We start from the raw sequence: 24,239 nt of genomic DNA, 5'->3' as shown, positions 1-24,239 counted from the left end.
GTAGGACACTGCTTAAACTATAAATGAGGACAGTATTTTAATTATTTATATGTAGGCATATCATTCTGAGGAGACTGTGGGATTTGCCATAAATGTCAAGACTGAAAATTCAGAAATTATGACAAAACAAAGTTGCATTTAAGGCTACACTATTGTTTTAACTGTATTGTAAGCTGGTATTAGACAGATGGATCCATGAGAGTGTTAAAGTAGTAATTCCGTTAATTGAAGGGACAGTTCTACATATTGGGAAATTACCTTATTTGCGTTCTTGCCCTGAGTTAGATGAGATCAATACCATCTGTCAGTTAGCTTTGCACAAAGACTGGAAACAGCTTGCCTGGCTCTGTCCAAAGGTAAATCGAAAGCTCAATAATTAATTAGTTTAATCTGTAAAAAAAAAAAAAAAATCCCTTTATTCTGCGTATCATATTTATGCAGTGTTCGGTCTCTATCCTTGAACAGCAATACTTAAAAGAGAAACAATTACAAATTCAATAATGATGCTTTGCAGCCTAACACAGAACATTTGATTTTTTTATTTTTACATAGTTCATTAGAATGTGCAGTGTGAAAAAGGAGATATGTTGACATGTTTTTTGCCCATGTGTGATGTGGACTACTAATGCATCTGAGGTTTGGGAGAACAAAGCACAACAGAAAAATACAAAAAGGAGAAAAAAGGGTTTTGAGTGACATTAATGTGAAATTATGGCCCTAGTTTGATCTTTTCACAAGTTGCATAGTTCTATGCACCGGTCATACAAACTATCCATTAAATATTACAAAAAAAATGTGGAAATACATTTGGTACATCTGGTACAAAAAGATGACCCCGAAGTGATGTAACAGGAAGCAAAGAGTCACGTGAAGTTACGTATTTAAACCAATACAGTCCTTAAAAAACAACCTTAATTAAATTAGACAGTTGTAAAAATGTAAAGCTCAAATGTCAGCAAAGGTCTATACAAATCTAACATGGAGCACACTGTTGGCCTGAAGTATGCCAATAAATACATTTCAAACTAAGTATGAAGAAAAAAATCTTTTACAGGCTACACTAAAACCAGACGCGTGCAAAAACCATGCCATTAAACATCAGTTAATGAACAGTTCTTAAAGAACTTAGCTAATCAAAAGAACAACAAATCATTAAAACCATATGGTCAGGAGAACTGTAAATAAAGAAACATCATTTGTGAACGAAAACGATCTCTAGTTGAACACTGTATTCCTCTCAAACCTAGTTGAGAAGAGATTTGATAAATAAATATAATCTGTTGTAGTTTCACATTAACATGGCAATCAAAAACTGTTCCTGTATCTAACAATTCACCTAAAGCTCAGCATTCAGCTTTGACAGGTTTTTAAAACTATCCACACAGATCTCTGTGGCAGTGAAGCCGACGATGCGGCAGGAAGGCACCGTCGGAAAGTACGCAAGTCCACTGGATCTGGCTTTGCTCCTGAATGTCAGAAACAGAACCGTCGATATAAAACCGAGATGGACTGTTAGTGTTAGTGGTAGGACCGACCCTTATCCCTCCTCGTTTGGTATCTATAGTGATGGTTTTACAATCCAACACACCATCTGTCCCAACGTAACAAGGAAAGGATGGCGCGGTGGTTGCGGTGGTGGGAGGAGGTGCAAGAGTCTGATTCTGCCTTTGAAGACAAAGATCTTCACCAACCCTCCTCACATACGTGTCAGAAACTGCGCTGAGATCTCAGAGCTCGTCATGGTTCTTGGTGAGGTCCTCTCCATAGTTGGTGGCCTGGCTTCCCACAAACATGTTCCAGTTTCCAAGGATCTCTTCTTTGGTCAGCATCTGGTCCTGAGGAGGGACAAGGGAATTGCAAGATAAGTAAGCCTTATTCTAACAATATCCATTTAAAAATATGTGACAAAACAAATACATTTTGTTTTTTCTCAGGCCATGGCCACAGCAATGATAAAATTCAAGCTGTATCCGTAAAGATGCATCTGTGTAGAATTCTAGTGTAAGCTGAAAAAGGGTGATCATATAAAAAGCACTTTCAAATTAATCATTATTAAGTGTGGACAAGACCTCATACACAAGATGACAAGAAATTGATCTTAAACACGTTGATGCAGCTGAAACAACGCACCTTGTCCTGGTCAGACTCGTACACCAGATGTCTTGCCTCAGCTTGTGCATGGTCGTAGTCTTGTGGCATAATCCAGTGGCGGATTTCGTCCTGGTCCATTTTACCATCTTTGTTCAGGTCTCGGAAGTCAGAGAACTGTTCCCTCTCAGTCTTGACCCAGTCCGGCTCCGGACCCCCGTCCTCATGAGCAAACATGTCGGCTGAAACGGCCAAGGACAATGGAATTGAAAAAGTTAAAGTTTTAAGTTAATGTAAAAAAAAAACAAGAAAAAAAAAAAACGATTTACACCTCAAATGTCATCTTCTGTGATGCCAACCATAGTAGGCAGAAATATTTCACATTCAACAAACACAGCTTTCATTCCTTCATCAACACTAAATATCTACAAGGTAGTGGAATGCAGTTCAAAACCATAAATGAACAAAACCCAAAGACACATATACACACACACGTAAAAGTGGGGGTAAATCAAAGAAAGGTAATGGATTTTGCTAATAAAATTATGCAAATAACAGCTATGCTGATGATACCCAACTGTATTTTCCTGTCTCTGTGACAACTGGCCTGTTGTTGCCCTTTTCTGTGTAGAAGGTTTACCATTATGAATTTCCATCTTTACTATATTTACTGTATTCTCATTTATCTGTTTTATGCTACTAATTTTTACTTTATGGTTGTATTGCATTGGATAGCATATTGCTATGCTTAATTATTTCAACCAATTCATTTAAATTCATTACTTAAACTTACCAATATACTCATCTTCATCCACGTGTCCGTCGCCGTTCTTGTCAATGTCCTCCAGGGTTTCCTGCATTCAGAATGAGTTAATTATGTCATTAAAAGGGAGACACAAGGGTCAACAATAGTGGAACTTTCACTTTGAGTAATAAATGAGAAACATGTCGCCCCAGGCAGGATGAGTGAAGGTATGAGGGTCAGCTTATAGTTGGACTGGCAGACTGACACTATAATTACAGGATTCCCTGCTAATGAGAGCCAAACCCTCCACATTAAAAGATGATACACGTTAGCAAACATTGTCTTTTAAAGCCCTAGTAGATGGTTTCCTCTCTCACATCCTGGATTTGACAGTGTGAATTTGACTGAATGGTTACTTAAAGGCTTGCTGTGTGAGCTGATCATTAGTTTACAACCACACTAGGGCTGAACGATTAATTGCATTTGCGATAATATCGCGATATGTTAAAACGCGATTTCCTAATCGCAAAGGCTGCGATTTGGTCACATGACTCGCGAGAGCAAATCAGTCTGCACTCCGCAGAGAAAGCATCAACTAGCACGCTAACGCTACACTGTACCTTTTTAGTTTTAGTTTAAAACTTTTACAGCCATTTTAATAAAATGAAGGGTTTTATTCTGGTTCGAGTCCATACGTACAGTTAATGGATACAGGAACGCAGAACTGAAGGCTCGGTTGGCAACGATTAGCTCTGATTAGCGGTTAGCTCCGTTATAAAGATATGAGTGGAGGAGCTGCCACTGAGAGGGGTAACAGTCAGACTGATAAATGACGTTCGGGGAGCTTTCACAGCAGCGTGGCCGCGGTGTTTCAACAGTTTTATTAGTACAGTTAATCCCACGGCAAGAACACCAGCAACTAGCTAACGTAACGATAGCCTCCCTGAGCAAGTGCACACGACAGCACGCAACTTCCCGAGGGGGAGGGGCTGGAGGCAGCTCCTCTCTATGCACTGTAAAAAAAAAAAATACACGTGTGTGTGTGTGTATACTATATTTTTACTTTTTTTAACTGTCTAGTGTGTAATTGTGTGTTGTTCATACTATAAAATGATTTATTGTTTGTCTTTGTTGAATAATACAGAAGACAAAGAGCTTAAAAATTAATCGAATCGCAATATTTGGGAAAAAAATCGCAATTAGATTATTTTCAAAAATCGTTCAACCCTAAATCACACACATGTACACTAATTGCAATGCATCTGGGCATAACACACGCAGCTACACAGATTGAAATGACTGTATGCATCCTTACCTGCAGGTGAGATGCCCTCTCTGAAACCTGCTGAATGATTAATAGCCATGTAGCTTCTGTAGTCTAATCGCTGACTAATAATAAACATGAACATCCATCCATCCATCCATTTTCTTTACCCACTTAACCTGTGAAAGGTTGTGTGTAAACAAGAAAGGATATGTCCATTAAAAATATAAGACCTATAGACCACTATAGACCCCTGTAAACACTGACAGCGTGACAGACGTTCTGTACAATTCAGAAGCATCCAAGAGGCCCATCACAATCACACTAGTCTATTAATCTGACCGAACTAATCTATCAGTTCAGTCAGTAACATACTTATTTACTACTATGGCCAATACTATACAAAAGAGTTGGATTAATAGTCTAAATCACATATTAAACCAGGAATAAGGGTGTAACAACCAATGGCGTCTAACAACATATTCAACCAACCAATCTGCTCAAAGTGCTGATTGGTTAGTTGAATATGTTGTTAGAGTCCAGAATCTTCCACAGGTCATACTAAAATTAACCTGGCATACCAAACATAAGCCAGCATGACGAAGGAAACGTAATGTATTCGAAAGAGGTGTTTGCGAATGTGTGTTGTGATATAGATTTGAAATTATAACATCCAGCCCTACTATACAGTTGACCTTATTATAATGACAGCAGTCAGAAAGCCATCTTGTAAGCCTTTAGGGAAAGCAGAGGAAAATAAAAAGCAAATAGGAATTAGAGTTAAACATCAAAAGTTCAGATTAAGAATGGTATACAATGTACACACAATGTATGTACTACCACTAGCTTATGGGTATTGAGAGATGTTGGCTGGAAGAATCCATGGTTATTCATAACACCACAGATCAAAGGCAGACAGGTAACCAACCTACAACTATATTGGAGGCTCTGTGGCGACCTGGAGGTGAACCATACTCATGTGTCTGGAGTTGCACTAAACTAAAGCCTTTCTGGGACAATATTTACACAACAAGGAGACATTATAAAAGACATTATGGGATATGCCATTCCAAACAACTGTGCTGTGATACACTGTACCTACTAGAGGAAACGGAGGAGGCTATCCAAGGATGAAAGAAACCTCTCAGTGTTTTTTCTCAGTTTACAGTGTAATGCAGTGGAGGTCTCTGGCCTCTGAAAGCAGATATCAGCAGGTAGATACGTGAAGCCGGACATTTAAACAGAGGGCTTCGTTATGTGAATGAGTTTGTAGGTGCACAGTTGACTCAGTGAGATGACTTCATGTTCCTGCCTGAACTTGTACTACAAGCTCCATTAGTGATCTGTCTGGCTAGCCTACACTTATGTCCTTTCTAAAGCTGTAAAGTATCTCTTTTTTTCCTTTTCTTTCCCCACGTAAACCATCAATTACTCATTGTTGCATGGTTGTGTGAAAGATGTGTGTTATAGAAAACGAGTCTAACCACTTTTGTTAGAAACAGGCTAAGCTTCAACCAGATTCACCACAATTAGTGAAGACGCCACTGGCTGGCAACATTCGATGATGTCATAAAAATGAGAGATTAATAATTAACTCTGTCAAATGGGTAGTACAACTTTTATGAACATAGCAGCATAGTGCATCACTGCTAACATTTGCCACGCAACTGTTCCATGAAGCCAAATTTATATTTAAAGATTGGGTCTTAAATGGGACAGTTGGTCTATCCCACTGGACCTGTTCCAAAAAAAATACAGAAAGTCAATAATTTCCCTGCCCAGTTAAAATTGCATAAGTAGTTATCCAAATGTAGTACATTCATCCAAGTGGCCCCTAAGATTAAAGACACGGAGTAGAAACTCAAATCTGTTCCAGTAATTAAATAATATCTCTTAGTGGACAGACAAATTGCAAAACTCTAAATTTATGGAATTTCATTTTCTCCTACATGCAAATCTTAACTGTGCTTAGTGTACCCACAGACAGACTAGCCTTGCCCCTTTCTAATCATACTTAATTACCATGTGGTTACAGAGGGCTTACCAGAACCACGATATCCCTCATGTGTTCAAATTCCTCAGGGTGGAGGAAGGATGTAAACTCTTCTCTGTCTGCTGCAAGGTCCCTGTTCAGATCAGCCGTTTGAAACCTCCTCTCATCACGAGGGAGCATCTTCTTAAAGCTGAACTGGTCTGTTGCTTCATCAAACTCCTCCGGGTTGGCTAAAGAAGAGGAATTAAAATCAGGTTACCGTCATGTGTATAAATAGCTACTTTATTACTGTATGTAAAAAAAGAAAGGACATAGCTGCCGAAAACACCCATACCGAGGTAGTATCCGTATGTGGCTTGCTTGTACTCATCCCATGAAATCTTGTTGTCTTTGTTCAGGTCATAATCTGTCCACACCTTTGCCACATTCTCATAAACGTAACGCTTCTGTACACGTTTTATCCAAGCCTTGAGTTCAGCTGTGGTGATGTAGCCGTCGACGTTGCCGTCTATCCGATCCACTATTTTACTGTAAAGCAAGAGAATAAAGACAGGAAGCATTTGTTAGAGTTATTATATATACTTTCAACGCTCAAACAAGATGTTGAAGATCCAATATAGGCACTTCATCTTATTTTCAAGGATAAATGACGAGCACAAAAGGCAAGTGTTTGTGCTGTCTCACCTCAAAACACTGAGCTACTATTCTTACCAGCAGACAGGAGAGAAAACAAATATTTGGTAGTACCATTTTTACTATTACGGGATGTGGCTTCAGCAGGGAGGAGCAGGCAACCCCCTTTCAGTGAAGAATGCAGTGTAGCTGGGGTGTATTCTTAGACCTGGGTTGCCACGTTGTGATGTTACAGGGGTGACAGGGTCCTCCCACTCTCCTCACCACAGGAAAGAGTTTTCTTTGGGAGGAAAGCCCATTTAGCCAACGTGTGTTAGGCTACATGGTGCCAACTTGACATCTAGGCAGTGGCGAAAAAACACTTTGAAGCACACAAACAGAACCACGTAGCACATGAAGTGTAGATTATACAGTGACAGCAGCTATATATGAAGACTGTCTACTGCCACACAACTTTACTCAAACTTCACTACTTACAAATGGTTCTTTAATGTATAATTTGATGTATAATTAAGATTTCGGCTGAGCAATTAACTCTGTAGAGTAGGAGTGTGTGCGAATAGTACCGGTGGCGCAATAATGCAGCGTTTTATCTAGCCTTGTAGATTTGCTGGCATGCACATCTTTCTCAGGCACTTGTGCTCATGTTGTTAAATTTTAATGTCCTTAGCCAGAAAGGTTACACGCAACATACTCCAGCAGGAGAGAAGTGAGTGTGCGGGATTGACAAAAGCAAAGGCTCAAATGAGCCTGTGACAATAACACCAAGAGACTGATATCAAAATCAGCTCATGTGTCAGAGTAATGATGTGCTTACCTGAGCCTGTCTTTGCTCTCCTCGGGGGTGAGTTGGTCAAATGTTCTGGCCTCCTCTTTGCCAAGAAAGGCCTCATGGTCGTATTGGAAGCTTTTATTGTCTTCGTGGGCAGGCCTTCCCAGTTCTGGGTCATGAAGAACTCTCTCTTTCCTTAACGTTGGCTTACCGTGCACCACAACAGTGCACAGAAGCGCAGCATACACGAAGGAGAAGACGTCCATCAGTCAGTGATGAAGATGGAGGTTCTTTGTTGTAAACAGGCCTGTGACACTACAATGCACAATAAGCAAGCGGCTGTGTAGCCACTTTCACTGCTTGTATCGACCGACACACACTAACTTTTCTTTCTGTCTTCAGCAGCGATGTGTGCAACAATGTTGCAGCTGCGCAATAACCAAACCTGTAGAGAGGACCTGAGGCTGCAGTCAGGTCCACTGAGAATACTTCCAGTCCTCACTCAAACGGTTTTAGGCAATCCTGTCCCCCTTTGAGAACTTGCGCCCTATTTCCTGAGGGAGGGATGCAACCAAACTGGGATTTTCTGCCGCCTTACGTACATCCAATCACAGTGTCCGTTTCAGGCAGGGCCCAGCCTCCTCCGCTGCCAGGATCCCTGCCATTGGTCCGCAGGATGTCGGTAACACGAGAGGGATTCAGGGCGCCACGTTGCACGCTGACGCTCAAACTCAGCTCAGCTCACTATGGAGTCAGAATGTGTCAGTCTGAAACCAGTAAGGAGGGAAAATACAAAATTATTACAGCTCTACAACTAAAACCTGCAGAGCTGCTCAGCTCATGTATCATGGTCGTGTTTCCACTCGTACCAACATGCACCCGCCATTACGGCGTGGCTGTGTGTACATGTTACGAGCGTACAGGTATGTGCACGACGTATAGGGTTCAAGCCCCCATTGCTTATGCACTGTCACCCACATATATGCAACCCTGTAGTATTGTCTCGGCTTTAGTTTGTAATGTAACAAACAAAGCAGGTAGTTGTTGAAAACAAACAACAACGCACTTAAAAATCGTTTAGGTGGCCTGGGCACATGGTCAGACATTGTGTTTGCGTGTTTTATAGACACTGTTGTGAGTCTTTGGATAAAATGAAGTGAATACTGAGTACATGCTTTTGTTAATGATATACTTCAATAGTAGTATGCACTCAGCACATTGCACCATCTAGAGTGAGAAAATGTAGCCTATGTTTGGTTGCTGAACAAAAGCTGTTTGGATATCCCCTAGAATATATCTTTGCACATTCCTGCAGCTCTTTTATTGTATTTTTTTCTATTCTATAGGTTTTTTTTATGTTTATATATGCACCAAAACACCAAAGCAAATTGCTTGTATGTGAAAACCTACTTTAAACCAGATTCTGATTATGATTCATCAGTCCACAATCTGAGTGTGAGAATGATTTTTTTTTATGGAGAATAATATCTGCTAAATCATTTGAGTTTTTAGGCTTGCAAGTTACTTGGTAGTTTGTATTTTAGTTTAGGGACTGTAGGGGAAATAAAATATTCTGGGTGTGATGCTTAGGTCCAGCACCAACAGAACTAGTTCAGTTCATTCATTTAGTGGCAGTCAAAAGCATTTAGTAAGCAACTCTTTGTTAGAAAATGGCTGGAGTAGTCACCATTTTGTTATGTTTACCATGTATATACTGTTGTGAGATACTGGGAGAAGGGTACTCGGATAAGGGTATTGCAGTATTTCTAAGTAAAAAAGAGCATCCAAAGAAAATATTTGGAGTTGGATTTTCTTTTTCCTGAACTACTTTTGAGTTCCCTCACATTAAGTTTTGTGTGCCCTTGCAATATTTTTTGATCCATAGGGACAGTTAGTTTGTTGGTCCAGTCCAGTTCTAATACACTGCCAGTTTAGGGAAACGCTCAGATGCAGATACTACAGAAAGGAGAGATGATGTGATACTTTACATCATGCAGTTATTGCACATTACTCTATCCTACTCCATTATACAGCCACTGGCTGTTAGCACAACTGCTGCTTATCTGCCTGGCTCTAGTGGTTGGAGCTGTGGCTGTGGATATTGCTCAGACTATGACTACATTTGTGGTTAAATCTATGATGCTATGGATATGGCTATGGTAGCTGCAGGCCTACTGTAATTACTTTTTAGAGCTTCTATTAAAATTAGCCAAGAAAACATTGTAAAGCCACATAGGATTTAAAGCCACGGTGCTATCGAATTTGACAAATGTGTTACCAATACACCACAGGAGTTCAAGAATACAGTAACTTCATTAACGCTCAGCCAGCTCAACAATGTCAATTCACTTCCCACAAACAACCCCAGCATGTAGTTAGTGTTATACCCCTTGAAAACGAATGTGTCACAGCCTTAATCACACCAATGCACAGCCATGACTACAGCCACAACCAGTGACAACAACAGCAAAAGATATTTCATGGCTGTAGTCATAATCACAGTTTTTTTAAGTGCAAAGTTAACTTATTCCAATTCCTGGCACCATGGAGCCTAAAGGGACCTTTACATGGAAAGTATTGCAATGAGTTCTACACGGTGAGATTTAAAATTTGGTAAAAAACACTGGTATCGGATCATACTCTGTATTGGTAGATACCCTGAGTTAGGGTATTGGGAGAGAAAAAGTTATATCGGTGCATCCTGGTATTAAACCTAGACAATCACGAGGCAGCAACACTCTAGTCTGTAGTACGCCTGTTACTGTGATATTATGGAGGTGTCCCGGTTTTGTTAACTTCATGCTTGCAACAATGTTTTGAGAAAGACGCAGAAATAGTTTGCATGGGAAGAGGGTGCAATCGTATGACTAGAAGAATCACATTGCTCAGAAGCATCTCAACATGCTGTAATATGGAAGAGCAGACTCCGTACCCTGGAAACAACTTGCTGACACTGCCGTGCCTAATCCTCCTTCATGGGCAGGAGAGACATGTACTTTGCCATTCATCAGTAGCATAATAAGCCAGCACATGGCACTTTGCTGTTTAGCATAAATAGTACACCCCGATTTATGATTATAAAGGGGCCCTGGGGCTAACTAGCCTCTTTATTCAATTAATGAATAGTTAAAATATTTAAATTAGTCCTGCCTGGTCAATTTGAATCAGTGTGTTGTGCAGACATGAAGAAATACAAATGTGTTTTTCCCAGTGAGATACATCTCTAAAATGTACTAAAAATGTATAAATCAACAGAAACTTTATAAAGTCTGGGCTATATTAAAATAAAAATACTTATTGATATTAGACTAACAAGCTTGATCTACAAGAAGAAATTATATTTTTTGTAAACAATATTATAGATGTTTCAACTTTAGCCATGGCGCCTAACTATATATTAACTATATACAGTATATTAAAATATATACCATTTTATCGGCGTTGTCCCCGGTTAACAGTGGATGCTTTTGAGGCATAGCCAATGTGTTAAAGGTTATCGGGAAGTTGGAATTAATCTCAAACAATAGTAGCATGGTTGAACAACTGCAGGCATTAACATGTTGGAGAGAGAAAGTAGATGGGAAGAGTGGCTTTCAACATGAATATTTCACTGAGGAATAGAAAAGGGAGGGGGTTGCAGCTACAGGGGTGTTCAGTTAACCATGAGATTACACACACTGCAGAAGGCATTTGGTTAATGTAATTAAGAAAACCCTATGGTGGGAGACACAGAGCATTAGTGTCCGCGATATACAGTTCTGTGTGGCCTTTCCTGCCCCACGCTCACAGCTACAGACTATTTATCTGATTCACAATATATTTTTTTTTGGTGGAGCGAAAGCTTTGTAGTTTGTTTATGCGTGAAAAATTAATCAGAACGTGCATATTTAAGTGCTTATGAATAACAGTTCTTACACTAATTTATGGACGTGAATGTGACTGTTACCATAAAATTTTTTTTTTTTTTTTTTTTTTTTTTTTTTACATTACATATTGGTGGTACTACTTACCTGGAAGGAAATGCGTCTTGTTTTGAAGATAATTGTTTGATTATTCAGCAATGTTTTATTCAATATTAGTAGAAAAATAAGCAGTCTCTTCTTGAAGCTTTTTGAACAGATGTACCCCTATTTTTAGTGAAGATAAAGCCAGAATCGCATAGATGTTGTTAAGGTAATTTCTCAGCTTTTTGCTGTCAAAGCTTAGTTTGTTGCTTGACCAAATCGAGGTAAAGTTAAGACTGTGCTTTGCTCTGTGCTGTCAGTCAGCTGCAACTCAGGCCAAGTTCATCTTCCTGTTTCGCTTCACCAGGGATCAGAGTGGAAAACAATTCAAACTTATAACACAATGATGATTTTAATGTTACACCCATGTTATACCCAGAAAAGTCCCGTTTGCTATATAATATTTGAATTAAAGCTAATTACTTAGTTGAAAAAATTCATTGGCAACTATATTTTGATAATAGATTCATTGTTTTAGTCATAGTTCAAGCAAAAATGACAAACATTTATCTTCTCAAATGTAAGGATTTAATGATTTTCTTTCATTTATGATAGTTGAATGAATATCTATGGCTTTTGGGCTGTAGTTGCAACCCTGGTTTAAAAAGGGAAAACATGTATAAAATGTGCCCAAAATGTATCTTACATGCTTCAATAAAGGTGCTAGCTAACATTTTCCTTACGTTGTTCAATAAAAGAGTCAAAAAAGCAGATTAGACTAAAACAATCACTGGCTCACAAAAAAACAATGAATCTTATTATAACCATGTGCTCATTTATCTAGAGCAGGCCTACCTGCCGTACATCATCCTTGTAGGAGAGAGAATTTGGCACATTTATTGTTGTGACCTTTGAAACTACAATGTCATTATTTCTTAATTTACTTCTCTGCTTTATTTTTGTCAGGCACTGTAATTCCACCAAAGTTCCTCCATTTATTTTTTCAAATTGTTTGGGGTTGCAGTGTGTTCTTGGGATTTCCCTGTGCTGTTCTTAATGAATATGAGTTTTGTGTCACCTTCACTACAACAGTTTTTAGTCAGGTTTCAGGTTGGTGGAAGAGTTGAAGTACAATATTGATTTGAATGAACAATAACAGGGAATATAGAGTCCCTCATCACACAATTACTCTCCACAATTTCCCTCTCCCTTGTGAATTTTCATAGTTATAATAACTCACCGCCCCTACTATTCTGGATAGATTAATAAACTCCCCATTGCTGCCACATAGGAGAAAAGAAACCTTTGCTCTGTTTAATGACAACTGTAAAGTGGAGGCAATCATGGGATGCCTCCCATGACATTTCCCCGTTCCTGTCCGCTCCACTTATCTTAGACAAATGGCCGTGCCAGGCCACTATCGAGATGAAGCGTTTTCCCCGAGTCATTACGTCTGTCACTGGGGCCATTTCCATATTGAAAAATCTGAAACAATAAACGACGCCTGAGCCTTTAATAACTGTGAAGGAATCATATTTGGAAAATTGCATTGAAGCAATAACCTTTTCTCCCTGTAATTAGATGACAGAGAGGTCCTGGTTTTAATTAAGTCAGCAATTTATAGTCGCACAGCCATACCTCAGCGTGCTGATTAGTATAGGAGGGATCACAGAACAGCGTTGCCTCAATTTGAACAGATTTGATCTAGTAATTACTGTGTTATATGGCAAAGGCTGCAGCGAGTCTCAGACTCAAGACACTCTTGATGCAGTGCTCCGTGAAGCATGGCCCTTCCCATCGTTACTTGAGCTGCAAATATGTGGCGAGCAAGTGTCTGTCTGAATAGGTCTTCAAAGGGGGTCATCAACAGAGGACATAATGTTTGAGGAGGCATATTAAGGTGTGTGTGTGTGTGTGTGTGTGTGTGTGTGTGTGTGTGAGGGGGGATTTGTTTTAGTGCAGCATCATTTTATGCTGCATCTTAATTGATCCCATTGGTCACTGTTAAACGTTAACATTTGCAGGAGGGGGCAGAACAGTTGCTGTTTTAGTGCTGTGTTAATAAACATGGCAATTTACTGTCAATTTATGTCCTGACAGGTCGTAATGGAGACCATGAAAAGAAGATTAGCTGGAGCTGTTACAGCAGACCGTCTGGGGACCGCCATCATGAGACTGTGGGGACCAGTGCTTGTTGTGTGAGCTGGCACCCCTCTGGCTTTCTGTAGCTGTCCACATGATTGACATTAATGGTCTAGTTTTCAGAAATAATGGTAAATTTGTGTTCTTTCTTTTGAGAATATGACATTCATCACTTTATACAGACATGCACCTATTGGCGATCAGAACAATAGCACATGGCAGCTCCCTTGACACATCATTAGTGACATCAAACAGATGCTTGTGATCTGTGCCGCTAATTTCATTAGCTTCTCCAGCTAACCACAACAGTGTGGTAAAGGCCTGTGTTGCAACTAAGGAAGAGGTACAGCTACATCCTTCATGGGGAGTAAGGTATACAATATCACGTTCTGCAAAAAACTCAATGATTTGACAATACTGTGACACATTGTAAGGGGTAGGATGTCTTTAAAATTGAACTGGAAGTGCACACACCTGGTAGAGATCAGAAGAACAGTGTGTGTAGGCTCCTCATGTAGACTACTCCCAATCTAAGCAATGTGAATCCCAGTGGCCTAATGGGAGAATGGGGTTAATTAATCCCAGAGGACATCTTAGATTGAGGAGAGGGGCTCCTCAGCCCCCTAGGTCTTCCCCACATAAAGGTCATACTTCACAATAAGGCAATGCATGTGTTGCCCCTTTGATTACTTCTCATCCTCTCCCTCAAAACATCTAATTTGATTGCCTTCCTTCAATCAGCATAACTATATCGCCTGAGAACAAACCCTGGAACACACTGGGACATCAAATAAACTAATACTAAATGCCGTCCCCAGGCTTTGAATCATCCATAGATCTGTCACAAAGTGGCCTTAGAGGCGATAGAGTCTGGTGCTAAGTGTCTGCCACTGGCTAAACATCATTTGTGTGCTGACGTGAGATACTAAAGACTGTCTCCAGGCCTTGGCTGTTTTGACTGTGGGCTGTGATTTATTGGTCATCATTTGGGTGACATTTTCCTCTGGTCCAACATTCTAGTCAGTTGGCATTACGATACTTTCTTTACACCTTCTCTGCACTGTGGCATATTTGAGAGAAACTGTGCTCAAGTGTGCGCATGTGCCACAGATGCCATTTCCAGCCTTTGTGCTGTTGCTGCAGGGTTGTTCTGTGACAGAGGACACTCGGTAGCTAAGTGTAGCCACAAAGATGTTATTACTATCTGATGTAAAAAGGTTTGTCTCCATAGTCTAATGACCCTAATACTTCTCAGAGCACTGCATCAAGAGATCAATGCAACATTGGCTTATAATTAAAACACTGAAACAACAATCCAAAAACTAAATATCAATACTTTGTCTGTACTACATCTTCTTCCTCACTGTAGGTTATCCAGCAAACTGGTACACCTGCAAACTCTTTCTCTGTATCGTCTGACTTGATCGCCACGCCTCCATCCAGCAGATAGGATGGTGGTGGAGTGGTTTTGGCTGCAGAAAGAGTGTCTCCCCTGTGCAGCAGAGCAGCTCCTGTCCCCTCCTCTCCCTGCAGCTGGAGCTACCAGAGCCAGATGCTACGTAGCTCCACCACCCTCTGTCCCCCCTTTCTCTCTTCCAGGAGGATGGTGCCCAGAGAGGAGGATGACAAACATCTCTGCCTCCTCTTACTGACGGATTTGGACGACCTGACTCCAGCCCTGCACTGTTCCAACCACCAGCACAAGATGTTGACTTAATGGAAGGGGGTTGGCTGTGGATTGGTCCATATGTGTTTGTATTGGGAAAATATGGCAGGGTGGTGTCTGTGTATTCAATAGGACGTGTGTGTGTGTGTGTGTGTGTGTGTGTGTGTGTGTGTGTGTGTGTGTGTGTGTGTGTGTGTGTGTTTTCACCTAGCCCAGACTGCCTACATCCATCATGCCATGGTGCTCTGGCAGAGAGTGGGACTCAGACAGCTTCACTAACACACGGTCAGTTAAATTGCCTGTTAAATTGTCCTGGTCTGCAGCTATCTTAGGTGTAGATAAAAACACTGCACTTAAAGCCTGCACTTAAAGGCAGAAATTGTCAAGTAAATGCCAACCTCCTTCCATGCATAGAGAGGGAGAGAGGGAGAGACAGAGATCCTCTAAGGGAAACATATTTCCATTACAAGACAAAATACTGCGACACACACTGTGTCTATTGTAGATGCCACAACTGTTAGCCTACTTGAGAGTTATTTCTCAACCTAAAATATCAACAATAATCTTTATATGTTGTTGTTGCTGTTTATACTCAGATATTATGAGCTATGTATATTATACTATATATTCCAAGACTAAAACACTTTTTTTTAACTTTGGAATATTCAAAAAATTGTCCAAGAAGCCAATATATATATTGTCCATATGAGATCCAGGCTCACCTGATCAATAGGCTAAATTATGCATGAGCAGCAAAACTGTATTACCTCTTCATCAACCTTCACTGTGCTCCCTTAATGATTAAGTCACAGTCTCAATCCAATACGTTTGACATTTCTCTCCATGCAACCAGATGGAAAATTAAGGCTCATTCTTTTAACATTACTAGGGTATTATGAATAATTGCCTAAATCCTACTTGTGTACCTGGAGCAGAAAGCTTTAGGGAATTGCTCTCCTGTAACCAGTGATGTAGTGCTAAAAAAGGGTGGGTTAGTTAAAGTCTCTGGTCAGTGTTTGTCATAAAGAAAACTGCTAAAAATATAAAGGAAAAGCAGTTATACTTCATCTGACATGAATTTAGATTTTGATGATTTGTACTTAGATTTATACAATTGGTAAAATCTAGAGAGAAAAACTTTCTTAAACTCTACACTACATAACTCAGCAGTCTGTGTAATGAAATGATACTTAGTTAACAAAATCACACTTAATGCTCTGAAATGTTTAATAGGTTTTGCTTTGGTTCTGGATTTGGCCCAAAAGTCAAAATGGCAACCTTTGTGTGTATTCAAATGGATTTTTAAAGACTAATACGTATTCATTATTTATACTAGCTTTATATTAATGCTATCTAAAATTACTTTATTATTTAATGGATCTTGAAAATTGGGATTCATATAATTAGCCATCGGGTGAAAACATGACACCAAAATTGAAATAATCTATTGACACACATGGGTCTGTTTTTTTCTATTATACTCAAAATAATCATGTTAGATCCATAAATACTTAACTGTAAATAGAAAAACAATTTTTGTTCTTGAAACATATCTATATTATCTAATTAGATGTGTCAGATGCATGTTATACAATATTTAAGGCATTAATAGCGGTATTAGAACCTTGATAAGTAGATGGATGGACATAGTCTGCCAACATAAACTCAGTGATATGAGAGGTCATCTCTATTGACACACCAGGGAACTACATACATACATTAACTGCATCAATGAACAATGTGTGTCAATGACTTTAAAAACATCAATATGTGTCAGCAGCCATTAAGATGTTAACGTTTGCATCAACCCATGGAAATATTTTTATTTAACAGCTCCATTGTGTAACATAGAGAGAACCTAATGTATAGTTAAATCAGTTGTGATAGTACTTATAAAGTTACATTTGTTCTCACACCTTGTTCATCATGATTTATGATGTGAAAACCACATATTTGATAAGATATCGTTCATTTTTTTTAAATTAACATTGATAGATGAATGGATAGATTAATATTGATTAAGATTAGCAATACAACTATATCCTCATAATCTGTGCCCCCACCTGAACCTCATTCACGTGATGCCAAAAGTACATAAACATAACTTACAAGTTATCAAAACAGTTTTCATTTCATTCTATAATGTAATTGATGCTAGAACTCAGAGGTAGTGGACTCAAACGGTGAAAGTAGTCATTCAGTAAACCAGTTCACCTGAATACAAACAGTGCCTGGTCACCTTTTCTTCAGCAGAGCGCAAATTAACCCAGCAGCATATTTAACTTAGATATTTAACTCCACAAACCATCACTCAGTTTTGTGTGTGGGTCTCTAGTTGGGCGCTAGGGGGCAGAAAAGCCCCACAAGTGGCGATGAGTGTGGCAGAGAACTGCTGCAACACACAGGCCAAGTTTTCTCCTATCCGTTATCATCTGAAGATGTTTTTTTAAGATTTCGTTTTTGGTTCGCATAAAGAGCTTTAGATATACTTGGTTCGAACTTGTTTTTATTGCTTTTATTGTTAATAATTACTTGTTAACTGTAGGCTAAGCATGGCCCGCCGATTAATTAAAAGATACCTATATGTGTGATTTAAATGAATTCTTGAATATTAGTACAACTACTTACATTGCAGTCCTTTAAAATATAGGGATATCCTAAAATATCACATTATAACCAGAAATTCGGTTACCGTAAGTCAAAGTTATATCACTGGTTACAATCATATCTGTACATAGTAGTCAAATGTTTGTTTACTTTGTTCAGCTTTGTTGTCCTTGTTTTTGCCGTATGTCGATTTCTGTGTACTTTGAGAGCAACAAAAAGCCCCCTGTTTGTGTTTACACTAACTTGGCCATTAAAACGGATTCTGATTCTGATTACAGTGGCACATAGCAATATAAGGACTATTTTTCTTGAGTAGCTGATGTTATTGCATGCGTCAATTGCATGCGTCAATTGCATGAGTCTTCCCATTGGAGTGCTTTTACTTTGGGTCCACCTGACAATATTCTCCCTTCCTCCGTCGTATGGCTATCTGTCTCCCAACTTTGAATCTTGAGTCTTTTTCAGGTCTGCCTTTTGTTAAGGGAGATGTGACGAGGTCGTGAAGCCAAAGTTCAACTTTCTTGTAGGCCCTCTCCAGTGGTGGCTGAGCAGGCAGGGGACATTGCGGGGGATTTTGGCTAAACGTCCCTCCATCTGCTGGCCCATCTGAAGAGTGGCAAATCTTTAACTTACACAATGCAACTTATGAAGTGTGTGTGTGTGTGTGTGTGTGTGTGTGTGTGTGTGTGTGTGTGTGTGTGTGTGTGTGTGTGTGTGTGTGTGTGTGTGTGTGTGTGTGAGAGAAAGCGCGCATAGGAGAGAGATGCGATGAGTGGAGACTGATTGAATATTCATAACCACACTTGACACAGTTTTATTATATTTTAGTATAACGTGATCTGCGTGATTGATACCAGGTGCACTTTTACGCACCACACGTCCACAATAATCCTATAAATCCCAATGTTTGCAGGTTTGGATTAGCAATTAGGATAATTTGCTGCTTTATTATTATTGTGGTATCTATACTGAACCCTTTCTTTACCTTGGATCATGCATGTGCGATCAATTTATTGTATCAGTATAACTTTTGTTCATGAGGCGATTTCTCTCATTTGAAATCGAATTCCTTATTCGTCCTGGGCGTGCGGATTGAGAATCATAACCTCGGATAAATGTATTACTATAAAAGCAAATATATTAATTTAAAATCCAAACGCGACTCCGTAAAGTGGAATATGTAATGTGTTATACCAACTTTTACACGCGCGTTCAACCGCACTCGTGTGATTGATAATGATGACAATGTCCAACCTCCGTACTGTTTGGACCCTCCGATGACGGGCTATAGTGCTCGGGCATCAAACTAATGCAGGGTGACCGGGGGCTCTCTCTTGCAACTAAATCTCAGAGCTGTCTTCAAATCCTTACATGTCAAACAAATATGAAAACAAACACACATACTCTCCTCAGTAAATGGAATAGAGTTTACTCCCATTTTCTGACATAAATATGATAGTAAACCTGGTGCAAGTTACATAAGAAAACAACTGTTTTCATGTTTATTATTCGCACTGTGAAGCATCATGGTGATCATCAACCGCCAATCATAGTTTAACCATAATTATTTATTGAATATTACATCTATGCATAAACGACTAAACGCGTCTTGGTTTGTGAGCTTCCCTTTTCTGCACCAACGCAGGAGGAGGGTTGCATCTGTTAGGGTCCAATGTTAGTCTTAATTACTGGCCTTCATGTTCTCCACGGCCCTCAACCGTCTTTAATTAAAACCTTGATTAGGGGGGAGGAGGTCTCGGGCAAGACTATTACCAGATGGGTTTCCAGCAATAATAATAAAGACTTTATCCGCTACCGCTGCTGCTGCCTGTGTGCCATAAAGCGCAGAGCTCGCTGCCCGTCCATATCAAAGCACAGCGAGCAGAAAGAGGCTGTTAATTACGCCGGTAATTACTTGTCTAATTACGGTTCGTTTGTGATTAGATTTAGAAACGTTTCGTGGTCTATACAGAGGCTTTCTGTTGCCAGTACTCAGGCTTAACACTGTATAGGCTGAAATGTAGTGTGTATCCACAGCGGGGTGCTGCTGAATCGGGCCTATATGAGATGGAGTGAATAAGATCAATAGTGAAGCACTGACCCGAAAGTTATCTTTATTTTTCTCACAGAAGTTCTCAATAATCTATATGCTCAAATTGCCACCAGAGTAAGTCATAAACCTATTCGCTTTTCTTTCTCGCCTTTTTGTCTGCATTACATTTGGCACATTTTTTTTTTTACAACCCTTCCCTTCAGAGTTTGGCTGCCTTTAGTGAGCTTTCTTAAAAGCAGTGAGGAGGTCATCTTAAATGTCACATTTTAACAACGAGCTTTTTCAGCACCTTTGAGAGCCTCTGGATCCCCATCAGTGTTAAAAGAACATTTGCGATGTGAAAAACAGCAAAAAAGCCAAATCAATAATGCATCTTGACATATACCGCAGAATTGCATATTAACAATTTAAGATTCGCCACATTATGAATATATCTTGCCAATGGTCTGAAAGTCATTATCAGTGCGTAGCCTCGCCGCCGCTTTTATATTCAAGACAGACAAACTTGCAAATAACAATCAGTTCAATTATCCTCAAAATATTTACTCCAGGATAGGAGTTGTCATCCAGACCAACGTGCACAGAGAAGGAGGGAGGGGACAAGAAGTGATTTTTTTTGCTGCACTGTGCGTTCATTTTCCAGACGGTTTGTCGTCGTTATTGCCTGATTTAGTGTGTGTTGTTTTACACAGCCCATTTATCTGTGTGAGTTCACGTACAGCGTTGTGCCGCTGCATCCATTTATAGCTACAATATCACACAGATCTGCGTTGAGTTTGTCACATTTGGTGTTTTATGTTCTTCTCCTCTCTTGCATTTATAGACTTGTTTGTAGAAGATCCAACTGGCCCTCACATGCGCATTTATTCGGACATTTGAACATTTTTTTCTTTTTGCAGTTTTACGCACAGAAATAGTCTCTATCCATCTATCTAAATTGTGTGTAGCTGGGTGCTCCACTATGTGACCATGTGTGCAACGTTGCCGACAGTATAATTACCTCTCCTCCTCGGATCCTCTCTCTGCTCCTCCTGCAGCAGGTGCTCCGGCCTCTCCGACCCTGCACAGAAAAGTGCCAGAGGCCAGGTGATGGCATTATTGAAATGATGTCTATTTTTAGGCGCACACCCGCCCCCTTCATCAGCAGAGAAAAGAGGCAGGAACCGAATAAGATCTTTACAAATGCCATCCCATCACCTGTCACTCACCATGCTTGTTGAATCGTCGGGAGGTGAGCCTCTATGCAAAAAAAGTAATGAGTTGTTACCATCTTCTAGTGGAGGAGAGATCCAGGAAACATTAGACATTAGATAGGCTATAATTAAAATGTTTGATAGTGAGTCAAATATTTCAGTGTAAAGAATGCTGTGGGGAAACAACTCTAAAGCGTTTACTGCCTTGTTTTTTGCAGGATGATGTTCAGGACATGTGTTGCCCACTTGACCCTTGACGAAACGTTATTCTTGTCAGTCAAATGTCTTAATGTGTCATAATTTGGTCCTTAGTTTCCCCCAGCTCATTTCAACGATTTTTCAAAATGTGTGTATCCTCGAAAAGACAGATTACACATAAAGCATCATTATGAGTACAGACACCTGCGAGTAAGAGCAGATCATCGTGGTCCTCATAAGATGGATAGCTGTTTATAATAGAAGATGATTAAATAAATGAACAAATAGATATGATCATATAAATATAAACTGGTAGGAAGTCTCTAATGCAGCCAACAGCAGCAAGGGTTAGAGCCCAGCATCAGCCCTGCCCTGGGGATTATGTATCATGACCATAACTACCATACCGTGTGTTGGCTATATCGCACACCATGAATTACACAGGAGAATGCACAACCTCCGCTCTCAACGTTATTCATAAAAATCAGTGAGATAACAGCCCTCACACAAGTGATGGCAAGACAATTTCGGTGCAGACCGTTGCAGAGGCAGGTGACAAGAGTTACATTTCATGCTAACATTTACACGTGAAAAATAAGTCATGCAAGTTGTGTTACATTTCCAGTCTTGGTTGGATTTGAACCTCAGACCTTGACATAATTTAGTGAGTGAATATATCCGCAACTAGAGGCAAATGCTCTGCACACATGTCGGAGCAAGACAATACAGTTGTGTTTTATTTCTGCTTAGAAAACACTAAGACTTATGTTAAATCTTAAATGTAAAAACAGCTTATTTCATATTTTGGTACTGCCCTTAAAATGAAAATATACTTGAGAAAGTAGTCATTACATAACATAAGTCAGCATCAAGAAACAGCTGTTCATTCCAATATATGATCTATTCACCAATTAACAGGTGATATGCTTAAACATTCTGTCCACATGTGAAGTCAGTTTTGCTTTAATTATTTGTCAATCAACTTCAGTCAGTTGCTCGTGAAAGTTACACAAAGTCCAAGTTCGAGATGGTCTGTTAACTACAAATCATAGGTGTTATATAGATACAATCCTCTCTGGTGGGGCTGAATCCAGGCCAACACCCTTTAGCTGATGCGTAATTTACCTCGCCGTGCGTAATTAACTGCGTCGCCGCCAGACCCCGGTATGTGTAACACTTTATTTTGAACGGTGCAATACGTTTCCATTAAACGTTATTAAAGCGCAGGGAGTGACGAGCTCTCATTTGTCTTGTCAGGACATCTGACAACCTCGTTAGCTCCCATTTTCCCCTGTCAGCTCACAGCGCGACACGGACACTGACTTCAGCCACTCCTGGCAAGCGAGTGATAAATGTGCCTACTCAGCCCTGCGCAAAACAGCAGCATTATTGTTGCCAGCACGAAGCATCAGAATCAATCACAGACAAGTCTGCGTTGCAGGTGTCAGTCTTACGTTTTTTTCTTTTTAGATCCAGCCCACTGTCAATCTTTAATCTAATTTAAAGGGTCATAGATTTGTGGCATAATATCCCCTCGTTTGGACTTTCTCTCTCCAGTCTGACTCAGAGGACTGACCATGTGCATCACCGCCGACACAGCCCGCATTTAGCGCTGCACACAGGCCTCACTAGCAGATTAGAGGTGTCGCAAATAGAATTGTTATGCATATTTGTGAGCAAATGGAGGATCTTGTTATTTTGCACTAAAGAAAGGGGGAAGAAGAACACTTAATGGCATGGGATCTTTCCGCTCGCTGCACTTTCAGATGCAATTGTAGATCGAAGTCAGACTTGTCACGTTGAGCCAAAGTGAATTCCTAACATCCAGGACGTGCCTGTCTACTCCGGACAAATTGCATCCAATCACCCCGGGGGAATTCGGCTAATGTCTCGATCCAGGGACGGGGGAGCATGGAGAGAAAACAAATCAAACTCTGCACACAGAGCGTGTAGGGCCTATTAAAACATTTCACACAGGGGGACAGAGAGAGAGAGACGAGGAGTCTGTGTCTGTGCATGTGTGTGCGCGTGCAGTGTGGGGGTTATTAGGCTATATTATCTTTGGGCACTGTATCTTAAATTTAAAATATGACCAATCTAAACATCTCTGCACACTACATTCCGACTGTTTGAGAAGCAGTCAGCAGGAACAGGCCTGACGATTTTAGCCACTGCATGCCAGATCAGGCTCCATTTTGACTAACTTTGGCCTTTCTTTACAATTTTAACACTATCAGGTTCTTTTTGAAGCGAAAAAATTCAAAATGCAATTAAAAGCCCATTACTTTATGCATATTTTACAAAGTTTCAATCACATGTAAGGCCTATTTTACAGCCAGTTTAAAGTTGAAGTTCAGATCAAACTTACCTCCTCGTCTCCATTGCAATTAATCCTAATTAAGATGGATGAAATGCCCCCTTTGAACGCAGCATCAACTCTGCGTGCACCCTCTGCTTTCTGGTAACGTGCTCGGTCCCCTGGACATTTTTCTCTGTCTGCTACAGCGGCAGTAAACAATAAGCTCATGAGGCGTAGGCTATGGCAGCATAATGTTCTGCATGGTTAGAGAGGGGAGGTCGATCATTACACAATTTGTTTCAAATTTGATCAGTCAGAGCGAGCAAGAGATTGACATATCCCTGGAAAGCTCGCACAGGGATCCTTTAAGTTAAATATATTCCCCATAAGTTGTATTCATGTGTCTATGCAGGCCTGTTCACATCAACATTTAGGTGGGAATAATGTCAGATATTTAACTTTTATTAAATGTATGTGGTTGCTAAATATGCATGGCAGTGAAAATTGGGATCACATGAAAATATAGGCAGATCTTTCTTTATCATTAGTATTGGAGTTGCGAAACAGTTTCCATATTTAACAAAATCAGAAAAACTGTGTGTGTGCGTGCGTGCGTGCGTGCGTGCGTGCGTGCGTGTGTGT

General features: G+C 40.0%; 1 protein-coding gene across 2 annotated transcripts; it reads right to left on the bottom strand.

Moving 5' to 3' along the window:
- Positions 1-518: 518 nt before the first annotated feature.
- rcn1 (reticulocalbin 1, EF-hand calcium binding domain) lies at positions 519-23,808 on the bottom strand. 2 transcript variants are annotated; one of them, XM_035999412.1, is made up of 7 exons: positions 23,667-23,808; positions 20,908-20,967; positions 6,425-6,618; positions 6,142-6,320; positions 2,882-2,942; positions 2,131-2,330; positions 519-1,835 (listed from the first exon to the last, which is right to left on the bottom strand). In XM_035999412.1, exons 1-7 carry the CDS (start codon positions 23,678-23,680, stop codon positions 1,728-1,730), a joined length of 816 nt encoding a protein of 271 aa, XP_035855305.1. In that variant the 5' UTR covers positions 23,681-23,808; the 3' UTR covers positions 519-1,727. The 2 variants fall into 2 exon arrangements, with proteins under 2 accessions (XP_035855305.1, XP_031170175.1); XM_031314315.2 differs by lacking the exons at positions 20,908-20,967; positions 23,667-23,808 and adding an exon at positions 7,541-8,074.
- Between the last annotated feature and the right edge of the window lie 431 nt (positions 23,809-24,239).

Source organism: Sander lucioperca, chromosome 3, assembly GCF_008315115.2.
Source record: "Sander lucioperca isolate FBNREF2018 chromosome 3, SLUC_FBN_1.2, whole genome shotgun sequence".
Classification (NCBI taxonomy): domain Eukaryota; kingdom Metazoa; phylum Chordata; class Actinopteri; order Perciformes; family Percidae; genus Sander; species Sander lucioperca.
This window is presented reverse-complemented; position numbering and strand designations above follow the sequence as displayed.